At 38.5% G+C, this 19,320-nt stretch overlaps 2 protein-coding genes across 3 annotated transcripts; both read left to right on the top strand.

Moving 5' to 3' along the window:
• The first annotated feature begins 1,084 nt into the window (after positions 1 to 1,084).
• On the top strand, positions 1,085 to 8,405 carry ankrd33ab (ankyrin repeat domain 33Ab). 2 transcript variants are annotated; one of them, XM_086087240.1, is made up of 5 exons: positions 1,085 to 1,315; positions 2,756 to 3,051; positions 3,192 to 3,321; positions 3,980 to 4,120; positions 5,810 to 8,405. In XM_086087240.1, exons 2-5 carry the CDS (start codon positions 2,797 to 2,799, stop codon positions 6,640 to 6,642), a joined length of 1,359 nt encoding a protein of 452 aa, XP_085943366.1. In that variant the 5' UTR covers positions 1,085 to 1,315; positions 2,756 to 2,796; the 3' UTR covers positions 6,643 to 8,405. The 2 variants fall into 2 exon arrangements, with proteins under 2 accessions (XP_085943366.1, XP_085943367.1); XM_086087241.1 differs by lacking the exon at positions 1,085 to 1,315 and adding an exon at positions 2,508 to 2,602.
• An 84-nt stretch (positions 8,406 to 8,489) lies between these two features.
• Positions 8,490 to 18,070, top strand: LOC147167164 (activin receptor type-1B-like). Its single transcript, XM_086086003.1, has 9 exons — positions 8,490 to 8,679; positions 9,965 to 10,213; positions 11,300 to 11,566; positions 11,649 to 11,879; positions 13,667 to 13,834; positions 13,976 to 14,132; positions 14,212 to 14,336; positions 14,423 to 14,553; positions 16,831 to 18,070. The coding sequence occupies exons 1-9, from the start codon at positions 8,616 to 8,618 to the stop codon at positions 16,954 to 16,956; spliced, it is 1,518 nt and encodes a 505-aa protein (XP_085942129.1). The 5' UTR covers positions 8,490 to 8,615; the 3' UTR covers positions 16,957 to 18,070.
• Positions 18,071 to 19,320: the final 1,250 nt, after the last annotated feature.

The raw sequence follows: 19,320 nt of genomic DNA, 5'->3' as shown, positions 1-19,320 counted from the left end.
TGTACGTGTGGGGGAGATTGTGTTTATTTATTTATTACAACGTTTTCACCAGAAATCACAAGTTTTAGGACACTTTTTCAGCATTGTGACAAAAATTTAATGCAAAGAGGCTGGTTACATTGCTACACTTGGTGGGAGATTTTCAGGAATTATCCAATTTAATTTAATTGGTCCGAAATATTTCATTTACATACTGCAAATAATATATCTTTATTCACCTATCTATTATGCCTGTGACGTATAACGACTGGCAGAACAATTACATGCTCTTCCACTAGATGGCAGGAGCTCAGTAAATGTTGGGAAAACTGCTAGGTCAGTTTTGTAGTTCAACAACAACAAAACGTTTTGTAATTCAACTGTTGGATTGACACTATTGGGTCAAAGGTTCGTGTTAAACATAACCCAACTATTGGTATAGGCTGATGGGATTGAATTTGATCAACAGCAATGGGTTGCAGGCACACTAATATTAATGTTGGAAAATACCTGACTTCTCAAATATGCTATTTTTGTTTCTGATTCCCGCTTTTTCAGTCACTTGTGACTAGGACATGCTTTCAACTAGACCGTTTTATTTAATGTTATCAATAATAAGAAAATAATTTTCCAGAAGAAACGATGTGGCCTGTGGTATATTTTCTATGCATAATTTTAATAAAGACATTGAATGGTTGTTATACTCTATATGGTAAGTAAGTCAAGTATTTTGGTTCACAGATTAAAATTTGAATAAACAGTCCACTGGATCAAAAAAATTATAATACAGAACCAAAAACACAGTAAAATATGAAAAGGTATGACAAAAATAAAATATTTTTATTGCTAAAATATGTCTGCACAGTATTGTACTTGTTAAAGTCCATCCAACATAGAAGAATGCCCACAGTGGGAAATATAAAAACAAACAAAGGACACAATTGTCATATAATGGAGTCAAGTCAAGCTTTTGAAAGCCAAGCATAAGTAAGATGTCTCTCCACACCCACTGTTGAAAAGAAAAATATGGCACAAGCAGCAAGTAATCCTCCCTCCAAAGGTTTACAGTAAGTGGGATGAGTTGCGAACAAGTGTTGAACAGACAGTGTGTCCGACAGTGACGACGACTCCTCTCAGTTTCCTGTCACCACGACAACATGTGGGATGGAAATGAGTAAAAGACATCCATTCGGAGGCACCGCGGGAAACTAACTTTTCGGCTGCTTGGCGGGAGTGTCGGAAGAAGTTGGAAGTCACCCAAAAGCAGAAGTTACACGGGTTGTCATCTGCATGCGGATATCTGTTGGCTTACACTTGCTGTTCAATACATGATATGGTAAGTTTGATATCTCGATGGGAATTTGAGGGCGTACAGTATAGATAGATAGAGAGAGAGAGAGAGAGACAGACAGACAGACAGAAAGAAATAGATAGATAGATAGATCGATAGATAGAGAGATAGATAGATAGATAGATAGATAGATAGATAGATAGATAGATAGATAGATAGATAGATAGATAGATAGATAGATAGATAGAAAGAAGGGATGGATAGATAGATGGAAAGAAAGAAAGAAAGAAAGAAAGAAAGGATGGATGGATGGATAGAAAGAAAGAAGGGATAGATAGATAGATAGATAGATAGATAGATAGATAGATAGATAGATAGATAGAAAGAAAGAAGGGATGGATGGATGGATAGATAGATAGATAGATAGATAGAAAGAAAGAAAGAAAGGATGGATGGATAGAAAGAAAGAAGGGATAGATAGAAAGAAGGGTTGGATGGATGGATAGATAGATAGATAGAAAGAAAGAAAGGATGGATGATAGATAGAAAGAAAGAAGGGATAGATAGATAGATAGATAGATAGATAGATAGATAGATAGATAGATAGATAGATAGATAGATAGATAGATAGATAGATAGATAGATAGATAGATAGATAGATAGATGGATAGATAGATAGATAGATAGATAGATAGATAGAAGGGATGGATGGATGGATGGATAGATAGATAGATAGATAGATAGATAGATAGATAGATAGATAGATAGATAGATAGATAGATAGATAGATAGATAGATAGATAGATAGATAGATAGATAGATAGATAGATAGAAGGGATGGATGGATGGATGGATAGATAGATAGATAGATAGATAGATAGATAGATAGATAGATAGATAGATAGATAGATAGAAAGAAAGAAAGAAAGGATGGGTAGATAGATAGATTGATAGAAAGAAAGAAAAGAAAGAAAAGAAAGAAAAGAAAGAAAAGAAAGAAAAGAAAGAAAAGAAAGAAAAGAAAGAAAAGAAAGAAAAGAAAGAAAAGAAAGAAAAGAAAGAAAAGAAAGAAAAGAAAGAAAAGAAAGAAAAGAAAGAAAAGAAAGAAAAGAAAGAAAAGAAAGAAAAGAAAGAAAAGAAAGAAAAGAAAGAAAAGAAAGAAAGACAGTCATATCTGCTGTTGATGGTCACCACTCGTGACTGAGGTTATTCTGATGTGCGGGGTTATTCCCTATTTAGCAGGCGTGTGCGCTCAGCAAGGCTTTTAATTCCTGATCCAGTTACTTAACTGTGAGGGCCCTCACATGGCTACACCGCCTCCATGACAGACAGGTAATACAGCCCTAATCCCTAACAGGTGGACCTTTGCCACCACTTTTTCTGTAAACAAACTATTCTCTGAGTGTTTTAGGCCTCCTTGTCGGATTGTAATGATTTTCTACACCTGGGCTGCTTTATTCCATCCCGTCTGTGCTTCCCTGGTAGATGTAGTCAGAGGATAGACTCATCTCACCTGCTGTTGGAAAATGGCCACTGCAGCAGAGGACCCTCACTTGGGCGCAGGCCCCGACGAGGATGACGGGTCTCCGTCGGGATGGGACTCAGACAGCATTCTGTCCGACGACTCTGTGCTGCCGGACTACGCGCCGGAGACATCCGACGGGCGAACGGCATCGACGCTGTACCAAGCTTGCGCTCGCAATGACCCGGCCGCTCTGCGGAGGGTTCTGGAGAGAGGGGTGACAAGAGAGGAGGTCATGGATTTGGACATCAATAACTGGGTAAGGGTCAGATTTTGCATGCTGGATTTCTATTCTGTTCAATTGTATCTGTTGAGTTTATTTAACAGATGTAGAACAGAGTTTAATTTGCCTGACCAAATGTTTTTAATTCCCTTCATCTTATGAACTCCGTCCTACAGAATGGCTTGATGGTGGCTTGCTGCAAAGGATTCATAGACATTGCATATAGTCTTAACACTTGCCCCTATATAGACATCAATCATCAGGACAATGAAGGAAATACAGCACTGATGATTGCATCCCAAGCAGGTTGGTCACAACTTTGTCCTACAAAAAAAAAAACTAGTAAAAATTTTTCACTCAGAAATTCTAAGTCAATTTTATAGGAATAGTTTTGAGTACATGTAACCAGTTTATAAAAAATAAAAAATAAAACTCAAGTGTTGAGGAACAAACTCACAACCGTCAGGTTGGGAGACAGCCACTCGACCACTTGAGCCATGCCATTCCTGCTGTGTGTTAGTATATTGACGGTGTCAGGCGGAATCGTTGTACCCAAAAAATACCTCTTTTTTTTGTCTCATTTTGGACACACAGTATAGTTGCAAACAGCAAAAGTGGCATGGCTCAGGTGGTAGAGTGGCTGTCTCCTTATTTGAAGTTGTGGGTTTGTTCCTCAACCCTTGAGTGACTTTAAAAAATAAAAATAAATGAGTCAAATGTAGTCAGAAAAAAAATACTTAGAATTTCTGAGTGGAAAAAAAACTTTAACAGGGCTTTGTCATGGGATAGAACAATTCTCTCGTGCACAGTAAAAAATACTTTGCATAAAATTTACTCTGAATATTTTACTCTCTTCCAATTTTACTCTGTTTAGAGTAAAAATTACTCTACAAATTTCAAGCATTCATCCCAATAACGTTCACTTCTGGCAATAATTTTTTTTTATTCACTTTTTGATTCCTAGGTCATGTCAGCACGGTCATGTACCTGCTAAACTATTATCCTGGAATAGACACAGAAATAAAAGACTGCCGTGGCTTCACAGCCCTCATCAAAGCTGCAATGACGGGCCGCGACGACGTGGTCGCTGCGCTTGTAATGGCCGGTATGTAAGATAATTCAACGATGAAGTGCACATTTTCTGATCTTCATACTCATTTGCAACAAAACTCTCGCGCAAGACTTGCTCTACTATGATGACACAGATCTTTTTTTGAAAGCTGGCCATTATCCCATTAACCTCCAAACGTACAGTTCCAGAATAGCTGGCCAGGCCGTTGAGCTGTCCATATTTTAAGCCAGCTAATTTTGTCCGCTAGAGTATGACGCCAGACCGGTTTAAGGGATCATTCCGAACATATTATCACACCAAAAAAAATAAATCCACCTGCAATCATTGATTTTCTAATCTGGAACCTTGTCGATTAGCTACTGCAAGTCTGACTTTGCAATTATAATCAAGATCAGTTTTGAGTGTCGAGGGGTAAAGGCAAAGTTTTTTTTTTTTTTTATAGCAGGTCCTGTATTGGATGTCATTAGAATGATAGCTTTTTGTCAAGCTTTCAAGAGCAATTTGTTTGCACCTAAGTTACAACATTAAAATATTAAAAGTGAGTACCCCCCCCCCCCCCACACACACATTTATTATATTTATACCTTTTCATGGGCAACACTGAAGAAGTAACACATTAACACAATGAAAAGTACTGTAGTCATTGTATAGCTTATATTGCAGTGTAACTTTATTGTTCCCTCAAAATAACTCGAAATACAGCCATTAAAGCTAAACCCCGAGTACACCCCTAAGTGAAAATTATTGATAGACCAATATGTTTTTTTCAGGGCTTGGTTTTCAGTAGGCAAGGAGGCGATAACCGACATGTAGAGCCTTTTGCAAAAAAGTAAAAAAAGAATATTAGCATAAAAAAAAAATATGCATGTTTGTTAAAACAACTTTTTACATTTAATGTTTTGCTTTTAATTTTAACACAGAAAATATACGGCTTTGTTTTACAATTCTAACAAAATAGTAAATAAACTAATAAAGTTTTCCCAAATTTTTAACATACCGGTAACTGAAATGTTAGTCTCTTACTTATTTTCGTTTTAATTTTAATAAAAGCAAAAAGTGCAGGGAATTTCAGCAGCATCTCTCATAAAGTTAAGTGGAATTTTAAATAAATACATAACGGGTACATAAAGTTCCATGAAATGAACCCAGTTTTAAATTGATTTCTTAAGCTGGTATCTCCCCGAGAGACAAATGCTTGCAAACATAGCAAATTTTGGGTTCTCGTCAAAGTTTGTATAAGATTTTAAAAGATGTTCGCAAACAGTAAAAAAAATTGTCTGAACATGTTCAAAATTTCTTTGTGACAAGAAAACCTGTTTGTGACAAGTAAAAACAGTCTGTGGACATATATGCAACCTTATGCAACATTTTACAAACCATGATGAAATTCATTAAGTTCACAAACGTTAGCCGCTCAGAGAGAGACCAGGTTTATCGGCCTTCAGATTTATATATATATATTTTTTTTAAGTCAAATATTGGCACCGATAATCGGCCCGGCCGATAAACGGTCTATCCCTAGTGAAAATGTCCATATACACACACAATATACATGCATTGTTAAATTTGATGTATGGTGGCCCAAGATGACAAAAAGACTCAATACTAGATTGCTGGCTATATTATGTACATACATGGTCACTATAGTTAAAACGACAAATCTAAAGGTGCCAAAGTCTTTTTGCACGGTGACATTCAACTTCTGCTCATCTTTTTGTGCAGGTGCTGACATCCATGTGACAGACACCACAAGAGGAAAGTGCGTTCAGGACTGGGCGCTAAAAACAGGCCGCTATGAGACGCTCCATCGTCTGCGCCGCCTCAAAATGAGGCCAAAGGCTGAGCAGTTTTGTGAAAGTTACATCGCGGAGTGGCCTGAGCTCAAGGAGAGGGTCGCAAAGGCCGTGGCGGAAAAAAGCGCCCGTGAAAAAATCACCCATCACATTAAGAGCACATTTGGATTTCGATTTCCTCGTGACCCGGAAGACAATGGTGTTTTGGACCATATGGTGCGCATGACCACCAGTATACACAGCCCCCTCATTTCCACTGGGTGTCGGCCACTGTGCCCCACCAGTCCCCCCGAGGTGGGCAAGAGGCGACTCGCAGTACCCGAGCTGATGAAGAAACACTCCGAGAAGGAACTGGAGGAAAGTTCCGTGTGCCACAGCGACGGATCCGTGTCACACATTCTTCCCTCCATCCACTCGGCAGACTCCATCGCTACAACCTGCTGCGCTGACGCCGAGAGGAGGGGCAGCATCCTCTCACTGGCTTCCACCAAGGTCGCCTCCAAGTTCATCCCCCGAAGTATGGCCAGGAGGAACAGCGTGTTCCCCTCGGGATGTATCCCGCAGATCAACATCAACAGACCGACAGAGCCCACGCCAAAGAAAGAAAAGAAGAAGAAGAAGATGGAGAAAGGCTACCTGGAACCACCAAAGTGGAAATATAAGGCGATCAAGGATGAGAAAAAGAAGGAGAAAAGGGAGAAAGAGAAAACAGAGAAAAAGGAGAAAAAAAGAGAACGGGACAGCGCAAAGACCAAAAAATAACATGTTTCCTAAAGCTTTATTATTCCTTTTAAACCAAAGTTATTTTTCTTTATAATCACAACTCGGGGCTTGAAAACAGTAATTATTGATTAATGGTAACTTCAAACAAGCGCTAAGAGTTAAAGCAGTGGAACCTTGTTTTTTGCATGCCCTAGTTTACATACAGTGCAGTTTTTGGAGGGATGGCCACCAAACCATGGATGGTATCATTCCTTTGGAATGGAGTTGTTTTTTCGAATAATCAAAACAAAACAAAAAGTAGACAGATTCATTGATTAATTAAAAAAAAATGTTAGTTGTAGCCCTTGTTTAAAATTAATCTGTCCATTTCGTGAGTCATTTACATTTCACATTGTTTTCTGTACATTAAACTATTGTAATTCTCTTAACACATAAATGTATTGATATTTTTGGGTGAGTGGAACCGACAAATTGGATTTGCATTATTTCCTATGGGAAATTTTGCTCCAGCTTTAATCGCACATTTTGTACTGGTTTAATCAAGAAAACCAAGGTTCCACTATAAATCGTTTAAGTCCATCTTAAAAAACATAACTTTTTTTTTTAAAGGCTTTTGACACAATCTGTAAAACCCATGATTACGGATTTTGGTGCTAATTTATGCATCTAGCCATCACTACTGTATCTACCTCATGAGTTCAAAAGGCATAGACGTCACTACATCAGGAGTGGGCAAAGATTGGTTAGTTAAATGTACATATTCATTTTTTTTCAATTAATTTATCTAATTAAATAATTAGTTAATGGTAAAGGGTAAATAGACTGCACTTATATGTATTCATTATAATGAAATTATTTAAAAATATACACTTAAAATATATTTAATACAATTTTCTCATTGACTCCAATTAAATTCTGAACATAGGTAATCAAAATAATGATTAATTATTTCCATAAACATATGCAAATAGTTTTTAAATACAGATTTTAACTTTTTTTAATTTATTATTATTATTTTACCTTAACCGCTAATGACCTGGCCTTCCATCTGTCCGTGGCCCTTGGGCAAAAAAAAATTCCCATCACATCGCTGTACAATTCACACAAGTGTGCGTGTTGGTGTGCATGCAGTCTTTAAAATTGTAAATTAGGCTCCAGTTAAAGTCTTTCATTGCGCATTTGTGAACCAAGCATTTTGGATTTTTTTGTGTGTGATGATATTATGAAAACAAATCACAATTAGATGTTCTTAGGACTCTCAAATCATTACTGGGCAAATCCCCTCTTCAGTCCACCGTGCAGGAAATAAGAATGTTGCGAAGATGAGTACGACGGTGTTGGAGCTATTGTTTTTTTTTTTTTTAAGTAGTTGCCACAATGGTTGGAGAAGTTTATACAGTGAGTGACGATCTCTCTGTTGGCAACAAATGAAGACAAGTTGCTGTCCTTGTTCACTTACATTGGTGACGTGTGCACTTCAAAATATAAGCATCGCACACGTTACGATTTCTTTGACTTCATAAAAGCTGTGAGGGCCGCTCAGAGATTGCGGTTGGGCCTGAAGTGGCCCACGGGCCCTACTTTGCACAAAGATACTTTAAGTTTAAAGTGCATCTATGAGGTCGGTGGGTCTGGGGGGAAATAAATGAGCACCTCAAAACAACCTCTGGTGTTTATTTGAGACGTCTGTATCATTAAATATGTACATTTGTTTTATCTGCTGTTTTGTGAATGTATTCTTTATTGAACAAAGACAGCAAAACGTGTAAATATTGTAAATATGTAGCAAACTTTCATTAAAACTGAGTATGCCAGACAGTAATAATCATGTGTAGAATTCGTTTCAGTCATTTTTTGTTATTGTAAACAATCAGTGTGTTGTACTGCCTGTAGGAGGAGGATTCATGTCATGTGTCCTCGCCTCAGCTCACGTTAGCTAACTAACTTAGTTAGCAAAAAACGTGCTACGATGTAGTGAAACGCGGCGCTGTTTTTTTCGTTTTCGTTTCGTAATGGCGAATTTACGCATTACGCTGGTGTTCGTCACTTGTCTGTTGGTGTACCGAAGCTGTGAAGGTGAGTCGCATCTTAGTTATGTTCACCTCCGAACCAACAGGGCGTACCATGGTGGCGTTCGCCGCTAGCAGCAGTATGCTAGTAGAGCTAGCCTTGTCACAAGATTGGCTCTCGCTCTCTTTTTCGTTTTTGTTTATAACGCTGTATTAAACTTATGAATGTAACTCACCTCGGTAGTACATTCTTTAAGCTAACGCAGAGTTGTTAAAAAAAAACAACACGTCATTTGTGACGTTTCGTTCGTTAGATGAGTTGTCACATTGTGGCATCAAGAGTAATTCCGATTTTGTTTCAGCAACGATGTTTTCTTACCGTTTAGTTTAATACCATACGCTCTTCTGAACTAATCGCATGTGTCTAATTGAAGTAATGACAGCTTGTTTACAGTGAAGCTCTCGAGTAAATCATCTTGTGGAGACACTGGAGATGTTTTTGTTGAATGTATAATACACAACATTAGGTGGCTGTGGACAGAGCATAATATTTTGTCAAGCCTAAATGACGATTAGAAAAGAAATAGCTTTGTATGAAATTATGAGTAGTTATGTTTACAATCAAGAAACATACTTCAAGAAAGATTGTGGTAGCCTACAAAGTCTCCCGTCTTAACCGTAACGTCTCAAGCAAGTCCTGACTTCAGGCAAAAATCTGATTACCGTGACACCTTGGACTGGTCATCACTTACTCACAAGGCACATACTATAGAGAAGAGACAGATCACACTCACATTCACACAGTCACTAAACTATTGAAGTCAGGCAAGTACATCAGTGAGTCTCCCAATTCACACGTCAAATAATCTTATTAATGCAATTGTATCCTCTACATGTGGCTGTCCATAAAGAGAGAAGACCAAGCCCACAACGAGTCCTTTAGTTTTGGTTAAGTCAACTTGCAAGTCTTCAAATCAGTGACTCTGGTTGGCTCTTGTCCAAGTTGCAGTGAATGCCGTCTCTGCTATATGATCTTTCGGTCTGTTAGTTTCCTTTTGGATCTTAAATGATTCACGTTAAATTGGTAAATTAATCGCTACTGATATACATTTCCTACCCCTGGCCGGAAAAAGGTATTATGATGAAAGGATCACTGGACCCAAAACGTTTTCGTCCCTTTTTGCTGTTACTCCTGTACTCCTGCGGTGGTCTTTGCAACTAACCAGTCTCATGAGACATACTGACATGCCTCGTGTCATCACGCGTGAGGAGATGGTTTGAACTCCTCAGTTTTGTTAAAATTTTCAGGCATATCTTGTGGACTCACTTCATGCCTCCATCTATCTCCGCAGCTCTTCTGTGCAACTGCACCACTGCACAGTGTGAGAGGACGACGGGCTTCTGGTGTGAGACGGACGGAGCCTGCATGGCCTCCACGTCCCTCATCGATGGTCAAGAGCAGCACGTTCGTACATGCATCACCAGAGACAAGCTCGAACCTCCCGGACAGCCCTTCTATTGTCTCAGTGCAGAGGGCCTGGTCAACATCCACTGCTGCTACACAGACTACTGCAACAGCATTGACCTCAAAGTGCCATCTGGTAGGGCTCGGTATCGATTCAATTTCGATTTTTTTTCCTGATTCGATTCACTTCACTTCAATCGATATTAATGAATTATGGAACATAAATTCTTCTTAAATATCATGGACATGATAAAAACTCCACAAACAATAATTCCAAATTAAAGTTTACGGCGGCAGTAACTGGTTAAATGGTTTGGTTTATTAATGAAAGTAACACGTGTTATATTCACTCCAGTGTGACATCAGCAAAGATGAGATGAAAATATTGTCATAATTCTATTTAAATAATTGTAAATATAAATGAAAAATATTGTCTTAAAGTGTGATAAGTCAGGTCTTTCATAAATGTAAGAAAATACTTTAAAATTCATGTGAACAGTAAATTCCAAGAAAATAGTAAGATACAAAAAAATACTATTTTCTCATGAATTTAAGGAAAAGATATTAAAATAATTGATTCATGGTTTTATGAATCGATATCAGGCTCAAAAAGGAAAATCGATTCTATGTCGATTATTATTATTATTTTTTTAACCCAGCCCTACCATCTGGTGAGAAGCAAACCACTAGTGACAATTAATACTATATGATTATTATACTGCCCCCTGTGGCCGAGGCGGGAACAACAGAAGGAGTAGCAGAATGAATTGAAGTGAAACATTAAATCATGATGCTTTTCTATTTATTTATGTTTATATTCTACGCTTTTATAAAATACTATATTACCGAGTGCACCACACGTGAGTGTCTGCATGCAAGTTGACGACATTACATGTTTCGCGGCCTTACAAAATAAAGACACAATGTCCTCCTCAACCAACTCAGCCCACACACATTCACTGCCGTCTGCTGGATTATGTAATAACTTCTACCAAGGATGCGATGATTTCATCAGCGTTGGTTTGTTTGTTTCTTTGTGAGTACAGCACCACATATTTAAATATACGCAGTGGAATCGCAAAAATGGTTCAGTTTGAAGTTCAGCCTACATAGGGGGGGGGGGGGGGGGGGGAGACGCATTTGTTTCTGCTTGCTGTGAAATAAGGATGAGCGTTAGATGAGTTATTGCTTTCCATATTAACGGCAAGTTCATTCTCCTCAGTGACCACCCAGTCAGACCCCGATGAAGCTTTATGGCCAGGTGGGACGTGGGGGCTGCTAGAACTGGTCGCCGTGATAGCGGGGCCGCTGCTCCTGCTTTGTCTGCTGCTGCTGCTCGGTTTGCTCGTGTGTCAGTACCAGCGGAGGGCCTGCGGCCACAGACGGAGACTCGAGGCGGAAGACCCCTCCTGCGACCACCTTTACATGCCCAACGACAGGAGCCTGCAGGACTTCATTTACGACCTGTCGACGTCTGGTTCCGGCTCAGGTGAGGCAAAGTGTAATTCCTGAACCGTGTGGTGACTTTTCATGTGCGCCGTTCACATCGTTTCTATTCTTTTGCTGTTCAGGCCTGCCTCTGTTTGTCCAGAGGACAGTCGCCAGGACAATTGTTCTCCAAGAAGTCATCGGAAAGGGGCGCTTCGGTGAGGTGTGGCGAGGGCGTTGGCGGGGTGGCGATGTGGCGGTGAAAATCTTCTCCTCCAGAGAAGAGCGCTCCTGGTTCCGCGAGGCTGAAATTTATCAGACGATCATGATCCGACATGAGAACATCCTGGGCTTCATTGCAGCTGACAACAAAGGTGAGCATCTCTCATGAGCTAATGTGATTAGAAAGAAGATGATGGATTATGCGTTTTGGTTTTGTCTCGTACAGTGGAACCTCCCAAGAAATGTAGTTTGGAAATAAAACCAACATTTTACATATCTTCAATAGCACTTTTTTTCAGGAAGTCAACCTTAAACATTTCTTGACAATAATATGTTACATGTCACCTCACTAGTCTAAACATGACATTCTGATTAATATTACATTTGTGGAGTATGACTTTTAAAGCAAAATCCAGCCGTTTTTATCCATCTCAATTTTGCCACTTTTTGTGGACTGAAGATGACGTCAAAGTTTCTCAGGGCTAAGGTAATGACTAATCACAGCTCACCTGTTTTCTGAAGCTGCGCTGTGATTGGTTGTTACCTTTGATGTCATCTTCAGTCGACAGCAAGTGGCAAAATGGCCGCCCCCTGAGATGGATAAAAAACGGGCTGGATTTTGTTGCTTAACTCATATTCCACTAACGTAATATTAACCAGAATACTGTATATAGACTAGTGGGGCTGCATAGAATACACGATTGTCACTATTGGGGTGTGGGGCGGGGGAGGGGGGGGGGGGGGGTTGGTGACTTCCCTTTAAAAAAAAAAAAAACAATGACAAAATAACTTTTAACTCATTCACTCCCAGCCATTTTCACTGAAGCAATCCCCTTCACTCCCGGCTGTTTTACTGGATATTGACAGATTTTGCAAGGTGTACAGTCTATTGTTATAAAAACATGGAACCTACCAAAGAAAGATTAGAGTATCTTCTTTCATCAGGAAAAAAAAGTATATTTTGCAGCAATTAGCATTAGAATTTAGCTTAGTTTCATCATTATTCACAAACCTGTTGAAAACATTAAAGAAAAGAGATTTTTGCAACATGGCCCTAATTGATCTCTTATACTCTGCTGCCTTCTGCTGGCCGTTTTTGTAATTACTACCATTGCTTTACCCGTTTTCTGCAGTTCAGAGGCTGCATCGAAGCCTTCTGTATGCTCTAGCACAGGGGTGGTCAAGTTCGGTCCTCGAGAGCCCCTATCCAGCCTGTTTTCATGTCTCCCTTCTTCAGCACGCTGATAACGATCCTGATCATGAATCAGGTGTGTTAGTGGAGAGAAACATGGAAAACAGGCTGGATAGTGGCCACCCCTGCTCTAGCATAAAGATAAAAAAATTAAAAAACGTATAAATATGTCTTTGGGACACTTAAAACATTTAAAGTAGAACATATTTATACGTTTTGGGGAGCAAATGAGTTAAAGAAAAAACTATATATCCCAATATAAAATGTTTCCTTAAAATTCCGTAAGATTCATTCACAAGAGGTGTGGCCAATACTGGTATTTGTAATGTTTTTAACATTTGGATATTTACACTGAATGTATTTTTACATGTGATTGCCTTTATTTGTTTTTGCGATGTATAGATTTCCATTGTCAGTGTTTTTGCGTATCCTTAAAGGCTTAATGGCATTAAATTCATAAATTGAAAAAACAAGGCCCTAATTGGCATTAAAATGTCAAAAATTAATCTTTTAAAATATATATTTTTTGAAATACAAAAGTGGACTACTACAGTTTGTGTATTACCAAACCAAAAAAAGTCACAAAAAGTATAGCGAAATGCTGATCAAAAGAATTTAATGGTTCTGTATGTCACTACACATCACAGAACCATTAAATTCTCTCTCATAACAAGATACATTATTTGCCAGCAAGACCAATTGATGACATCCGGCTGATCAATTATTCATTGTCTTGTCTCGGTGTAGACAATGGCACATGGACTCAGCTGTGGTTGGTGTCGGACTACCACGAGTACGGCTCCCTGTTCGACTACCTGAACCGCTACTCCGTCACGGCTGAAGGGATGATCAAGCTGGCCTTGACCGCTGCCAGCGGCCTGGCACATCTGCACATGGAGATACTCGGAACGCAAGGTGCATTCCCTCGGAGAAAATGCACTTCCTGTTCTTTTGGCTCTTGTGGGCCACTAGGGGGAAGTAATACTTCGGTTGCAAGTAGAGTGGACTCAGACCCACCTGTGATAAATCGCAAAAATTCATGTATCAACTTTGTAGGAAAACCGGGCATCGCCCACCGTGACCTGAAGTCCAAGAACGTCCTTGTGAAGAAGAACGGCACCTGTGCCATCGCTGACCTGGGTTTAGCCGTCCGCCACGACTCTGTCACAGACACTATCGACATCGCTCCCAACCAAAGAGTGGGAACCAAGAGGTGCGGAGAAAATACTTTAAACTTTGACTTCTGGCTATCGGTAAAAATTGTTACTGTCTTTTCTTTTTTTTCCTCACAGGTACATGGCTCCAGAGGTCCTGGATGAGACGATCAACATGAGGCACTTTGACTCGTTCAAATGTGCTGACATCTACGCTTTGGGGCTGGTCTACTGGGAGATTGCACGCCGCTGTAACAGTGGAGGTCATGCAGGATGCGTTTGCACTCGGGTTATTCAACCTCCGTGCTCGCAGTGCTGCTCTTAACTGTGTGTTGCGCTGTGTTAGCAGGTATCCATGAGGAATATCAGCTACCCTACTACGACCTGGTGCCCTCGGACCCTTCAGTGGAAGACATGAAAAAGGTGGCGTGTGACCAAAAGACGCGACCCAACATCCCAAACTGGTGGCAAAGCCACGAGGTAATGGCATGTGGGCTAAATAGATTTTGCTCAAATTAAGGCCTTAACTCATTCACTGCCATTGACGGCTATAGACGTAAAAAAAAAAATTGAACTATTTCTATTAGCTTAACATTTTTTTCCACCTTTGTTAACAAGAGTCTCAAAACGATTTTTTAAATTGTACATTTAGAACAGATATAAAATTTGTGATTAATCGTGAGTTAACTGGTGAAGTCATGCGATTAATTACTATTAAAAAAAATAATCGCCTCACACCCCTAATTTTTAATAATCTTTTCTCTCTTTTTTAATCACATCAGGCGATTAAATTTTTTAAATTGTAATTAATTGCATGACTTCAATAATTAACTCACGATCAATCGCAGATTTTATATCTGTTCTAAAAACAATAATTTTTTTCTAGGTTTTCATACTCTTGTTAACAAAATTGGAAAAAAATTGTTAAACTAATAGAAATAGTTCAAATACATTTTTGACGTCTATAGCCGTCAATGGCAGTGAATGAGTTAAATGGCATTTAAAAAAACAACAACTTTAAATACGGTGTCCAGAAGCATTAAAATTTTTAATTAAAAAAAAAAACCTACGAAAAATACCCGTACTACTCGACTGTTTGTGCCAATACTTTTCTGCCGGGTTTCCAAATAAGGAGATAGTAATTTCTTGAGCATAAATTAAGCATATCATGTTAAGCATTCGCTCTTTGAACCGTTGTGTACGGCCACTGGCCAGCGACAAAGACGCCTCGCTTTGCGAAAGTCCACACCCGGACGTTCAAGCATTTAAGTTAATTTGTTAAAATGTATATTTACTTGTACATTTATGTTTATAGAATTATTGTTTACACATTCATAAATGTTGGTATTTTTCTGTACAAGTATCTAAGTTGATGTGTCAAATCTGCTGCTCTCCGTCATTCACTCGCATTTACCGATGGTATGCTAGCATCTGATTGGATAGTGTTAGTCAGCTGATAGGGGATCAGGAAGTGTTGTCGCTCTAGCTGCGGTGAATGACGAGTTTATTTTGGTGAACAGAGATTTACTATGATCCCAAAAGAGGACACTTTATGTTGATAATAAGTTGTATGTGCCCAAAACTTTATTTACAATTAAATTGATTATTTATTTATTTTTTCAGTTTTTTGTTATATATATTTTTTTTTGGAAAATAGTTCAAGAGACCACATAAATTCCAAAGTTTAATAAATCAGACAATAATGGCACAGCACTTTGTTTTATTTAAAAACATTTCGTCAATAAGAAATCCTTTGCGCTGGTTATTGGGTACTGAAAGGTTGACAATCACTTAGGTAGACAATATAATTGCTCTGAATTTGAAAATAAAAAAATGTGATTCCTGTCACCAACTTTTAACATGAAACACTATTGCCACCTAGTGGCAGAAAATTACCTCAACACAAATCTATGTATTTTATTTATTTTTTACTTCAAATAACTTTATGAATTACTATAAAGTTACTGAATCAATGAATTGAAAGATACAGTACAATCACATTTGTCCACTTGTATGTTAACTCTTCTATTTTAAATAATGCCATGGTCCCAAAAGCATTTGTAGTTTTAATGTTTTTTTTTTTGTTTTAATGCTAGAGCATACAAAATGCTTTGATGCAGCCCGTGAACCGAAGAGAACGCTTGAAGCAATGGTTGTTGTTACAAAAAACGGCCAGCAGGTGGCAGCAGAGTATAAGAGATCAATCAGGGCCATCTTGCAAAAATCTATTTTCCCCAGTGTTTTCAACAGGTTTGTGAATAATGATGAAACCTAGCTATATTCTAATGCTAATTGCTGCAAAACGGAAACAGATACAAATGTACTTTTTTCCTGATGAAAGAAGAAACTCTTGAAAACAATATCTTATTGTACATTTAGAACAAATATAATGTTCTTGCGAGTTAACTACGGAAATCATGTGATTAATTACGATTAAAAATGTTAGTCGACTGACAGCCCTGAAATATAATCGGTATACGCATGTATATGCGTTTGCACGTGTGTGTGTGTATATACAGTATGACGTAGACATTCAATTAGTTTTAAGTTCCATTAAAATGCATTAAATTCGATTTGCTGATTCCTGCAGAACAACTGTGTCGTACAAGTAATAACTTTTCCATTATTGTATAACATTTCTGCAAGCTAGCAAGACAATTTTTTTTTTTACAGATTTTTGTTTTGATGGCATTTCAATACATATATACATATAGCATAGGGTTTTCACCTAACTTAATCTTCTTCCTTCTATTCCAGGCTTTGCGGGTTATGGGCAAAATAATGAGGGAGTGTTGGTACGCCAACGGCGCTGCCCGCTTGACCGCCCTGCGCATAAAAAAGAGCTTGTCCCAGCTTACTGTCAAAGAGGATATCAAAGTCTGACCTGAAGGCAGCCAAACACTAACAAATAGCTCATGGAAGTGTCACGCCCTCAAGTCAGCCTTCCTCAGACGCACTGAGAATATGTGACGCTTTTAAAAATTACTGCAAAGACAGTAAGTAGCTTTGCAAGTTTTTCAAGGCACTTGATTCCTGACAAACCCTACCTCACCTACCCAGAAACCGGTCTGGTTTCCCTTCTCCGCACCACTACAAGTATCCCGGGACTTTCCCTGCACTTGGAAGCAATCCATGACAGCGAATGTATTACAATTAAAAAATTGTTTTTATTTTTTTTTAAGTAGTCATAACAGAAGTTGATGGATGGTTTCACAGTGTTGCTCGGAAGCAAATAACTGATCTGGTTCCACTACAACACTGCCCACAGCATCACATAATTTGTGTTGACGATGTAAATGTTTCTCACATAGTAGACGTAGTCAGACAAATACAAGGATCACAAATGTCATATCAGCATCTCATAGGATACTACTGGTTTGAAAATGTTGACTGTATGTATTCGTTGACTGTGTTCAAGGGTGGGGAAGCTTTTCCCATCATGGGTAACTACTTTGATTTTTTTTTTCCCTTTTAGAAAGTACTAAAAAAAATAATATGCAAATGACCTGTACACGATTTAGAACAGTCCCTAGTTTTTAGAATTGAATGGGGCTTGATAAAATTGCTATCACATCCACTAAATTGGCCCACAGGTTCCCCACCCCGTAATATAGTTGAATAATCACTGTTAACGGGTTGTTGTTTTTTTGTGACCACGTAATACGTGAAATGACTCCAATTCTCAGAAATTGTTTTTGGTTTCAGGGAACAGATGCACTTTTGTCTTTTGCTGTAATGTTTATTTATATTTGTCTGCTATTGAACAACCCCAAAAAATGCCTCATGTGCGTTACTACTGACCTCGTTGCATGGCTCACAATCGTCTGTAACCGATGTTTATTTAACATGACTCCGCTTCACAATAGATATGCGTGTGAGAAGAAAATGCTGAAACAGACCACTGTAGGCAAACTGTCAATGTATCCATTTTTTTTTTCACATGCACTGTAAAAGCTTGTCAAGCTTATGCATTTGGACGTTAAAGGCAATAATGAAAGATGATGTGTTTTGTCCAATTTGCCCCCATGTGAGCCAAAATAACAGTTAAGGTAGTTGTTGATGTTAGCGTTTTTTTCACACGGAATCTCATAACATGAATATTCAACACACAAACTCTCAAGGAACATTTATTACTCTTTACAACCAATTGCGGTTTAATACAAAAATTTCCATACAGGTTCAAAACTAGTAGTGTGACTCTTTCTTTGCTTATCCCCAGAAAGAAGAGAAATGCTACACAATATATCAAATGCAACATAAATAAAAGCAGAAACGTAGAAATCGTTTTTGTTTCAAATGATGAATACCAAAGAAATAATGGATACGTTTGACCATTTGTATTTAAGTGTTAGACCCCTTTCCAAAAAGAGCCATTTCACAGCGCTGTCAAGAGTAATACAAATCCCTTTTTAGGTATATGTAACAAAACAGGTCATTTAGATGTCAAATCTTTACCACTTTAGGTGTTTGTCATAAATCATCTTATGGTCACACGAAAGTTAGTAGTTAAGCTGTCAGGTTGGAAGGTTCTTCATTTGCCACAAAGCACATCACAACCTGAACCTGTCAGTTCAATTCACACATTCACTTCAACAGGCCTTAGTGTATTTGTATAACAAGGGGTGGGCCTATCAGCCGAGATGACAACATTTCATATACAGTCTTACCTTGTTTAAGTATTCAGCTTGATTGTTTACATTTATGTTTCAAGTCTGTAAAACCCCGAACCACATACTTCATTCAATTTTCTCACATATCTCTCGTTAATAGTGAGGGAACACTGTAACTAGCATAGCAAGAATACATGATAGTTTAAAGAGGAAGTCAACCTTTTAAACATTTCTTGACAATATGTGACCTCACTAGTCTAAACATGACATTCTGATTATTCCATTTTGGAATATGAGTTATGAAGCAAAATCCAGTTATTTTTATCCATCTCAGGGGGCGGCCATTTTGCCACTTGCTGTCGACTGAAGATGACATCACAGTTGCTCAGGGCTCAGGTAACGACCAATTACAGCTCAGCTGTTTTCTGAAGCTCAGCTGTGATTGGTTGTTACCTAAAACCTGAGAAACTGTGATGTCATTTTCACTTGACAGCAAATGGCAAAATGGCCGCCTTCTGATATTGATAAAAACGGCTGGATTTTGCTGCTTAACTCATATAAGATCGTATTTAGACTGGTAGGGCTGCATAGAACATAAATACTAGGTGGGTTTCCATCCACCTGTTTTTATTAAAAT

This window comes from Leptonotus elevatus, chromosome 10 (genome assembly GCF_054856555.1).
Source record: "Leptonotus elevatus isolate MCC_2025b chromosome 10, RoL_Lele_1.0, whole genome shotgun sequence".
Classification (NCBI taxonomy): Eukaryota; Metazoa; Chordata; class Actinopteri; order Syngnathiformes; family Syngnathidae; genus Leptonotus; species Leptonotus elevatus.
The sequence above is the reverse complement of the archived record's forward strand: the minus strand, read 5'-3'. Positions and strand labels throughout refer to the sequence as shown.

Excerpts from the sequence above, each read along its gene's own strand:
- LOC147167164 (XM_086086003.1), top strand. The coding sequence starts at position 8,616 with ATGGCGAATTTACGCATTACGCTGGTGTTCGTCACTTGTCTGTTGGTG. Across the intron at positions 11,567-11,648 it reads GACGTCTGGTTCCGGCTCAG|GCCTGCCTCTGTTTGTCCAG; the intron begins GTGAGGCAAAGT and ends TTTGCTGTTCAG. Across the intron at positions 13,835-13,975 it reads GGAGATACTCGGAACGCAAG|GAAAACCGGGCATCGCCCAC; the intron begins GTGCATTCCCTC and ends TCAACTTTGTAG.
- ankrd33ab (XM_086087240.1), top strand. The coding sequence starts at position 2,797 with ATGGCCACTGCAGCAGAGGACCCTCACTTGGGCGCAGGCCCCGACGAG. Across the intron at positions 3,052-3,191 it reads ATTTGGACATCAATAACTGG|AATGGCTTGATGGTGGCTTG; the intron begins GTAAGGGTCAGA and ends TCCGTCCTACAG. Across the intron at positions 3,322-3,979 it reads GATGATTGCATCCCAAGCAG|GTCATGTCAGCACGGTCATG; the intron begins GTTGGTCACAAC and ends TTTGATTCCTAG.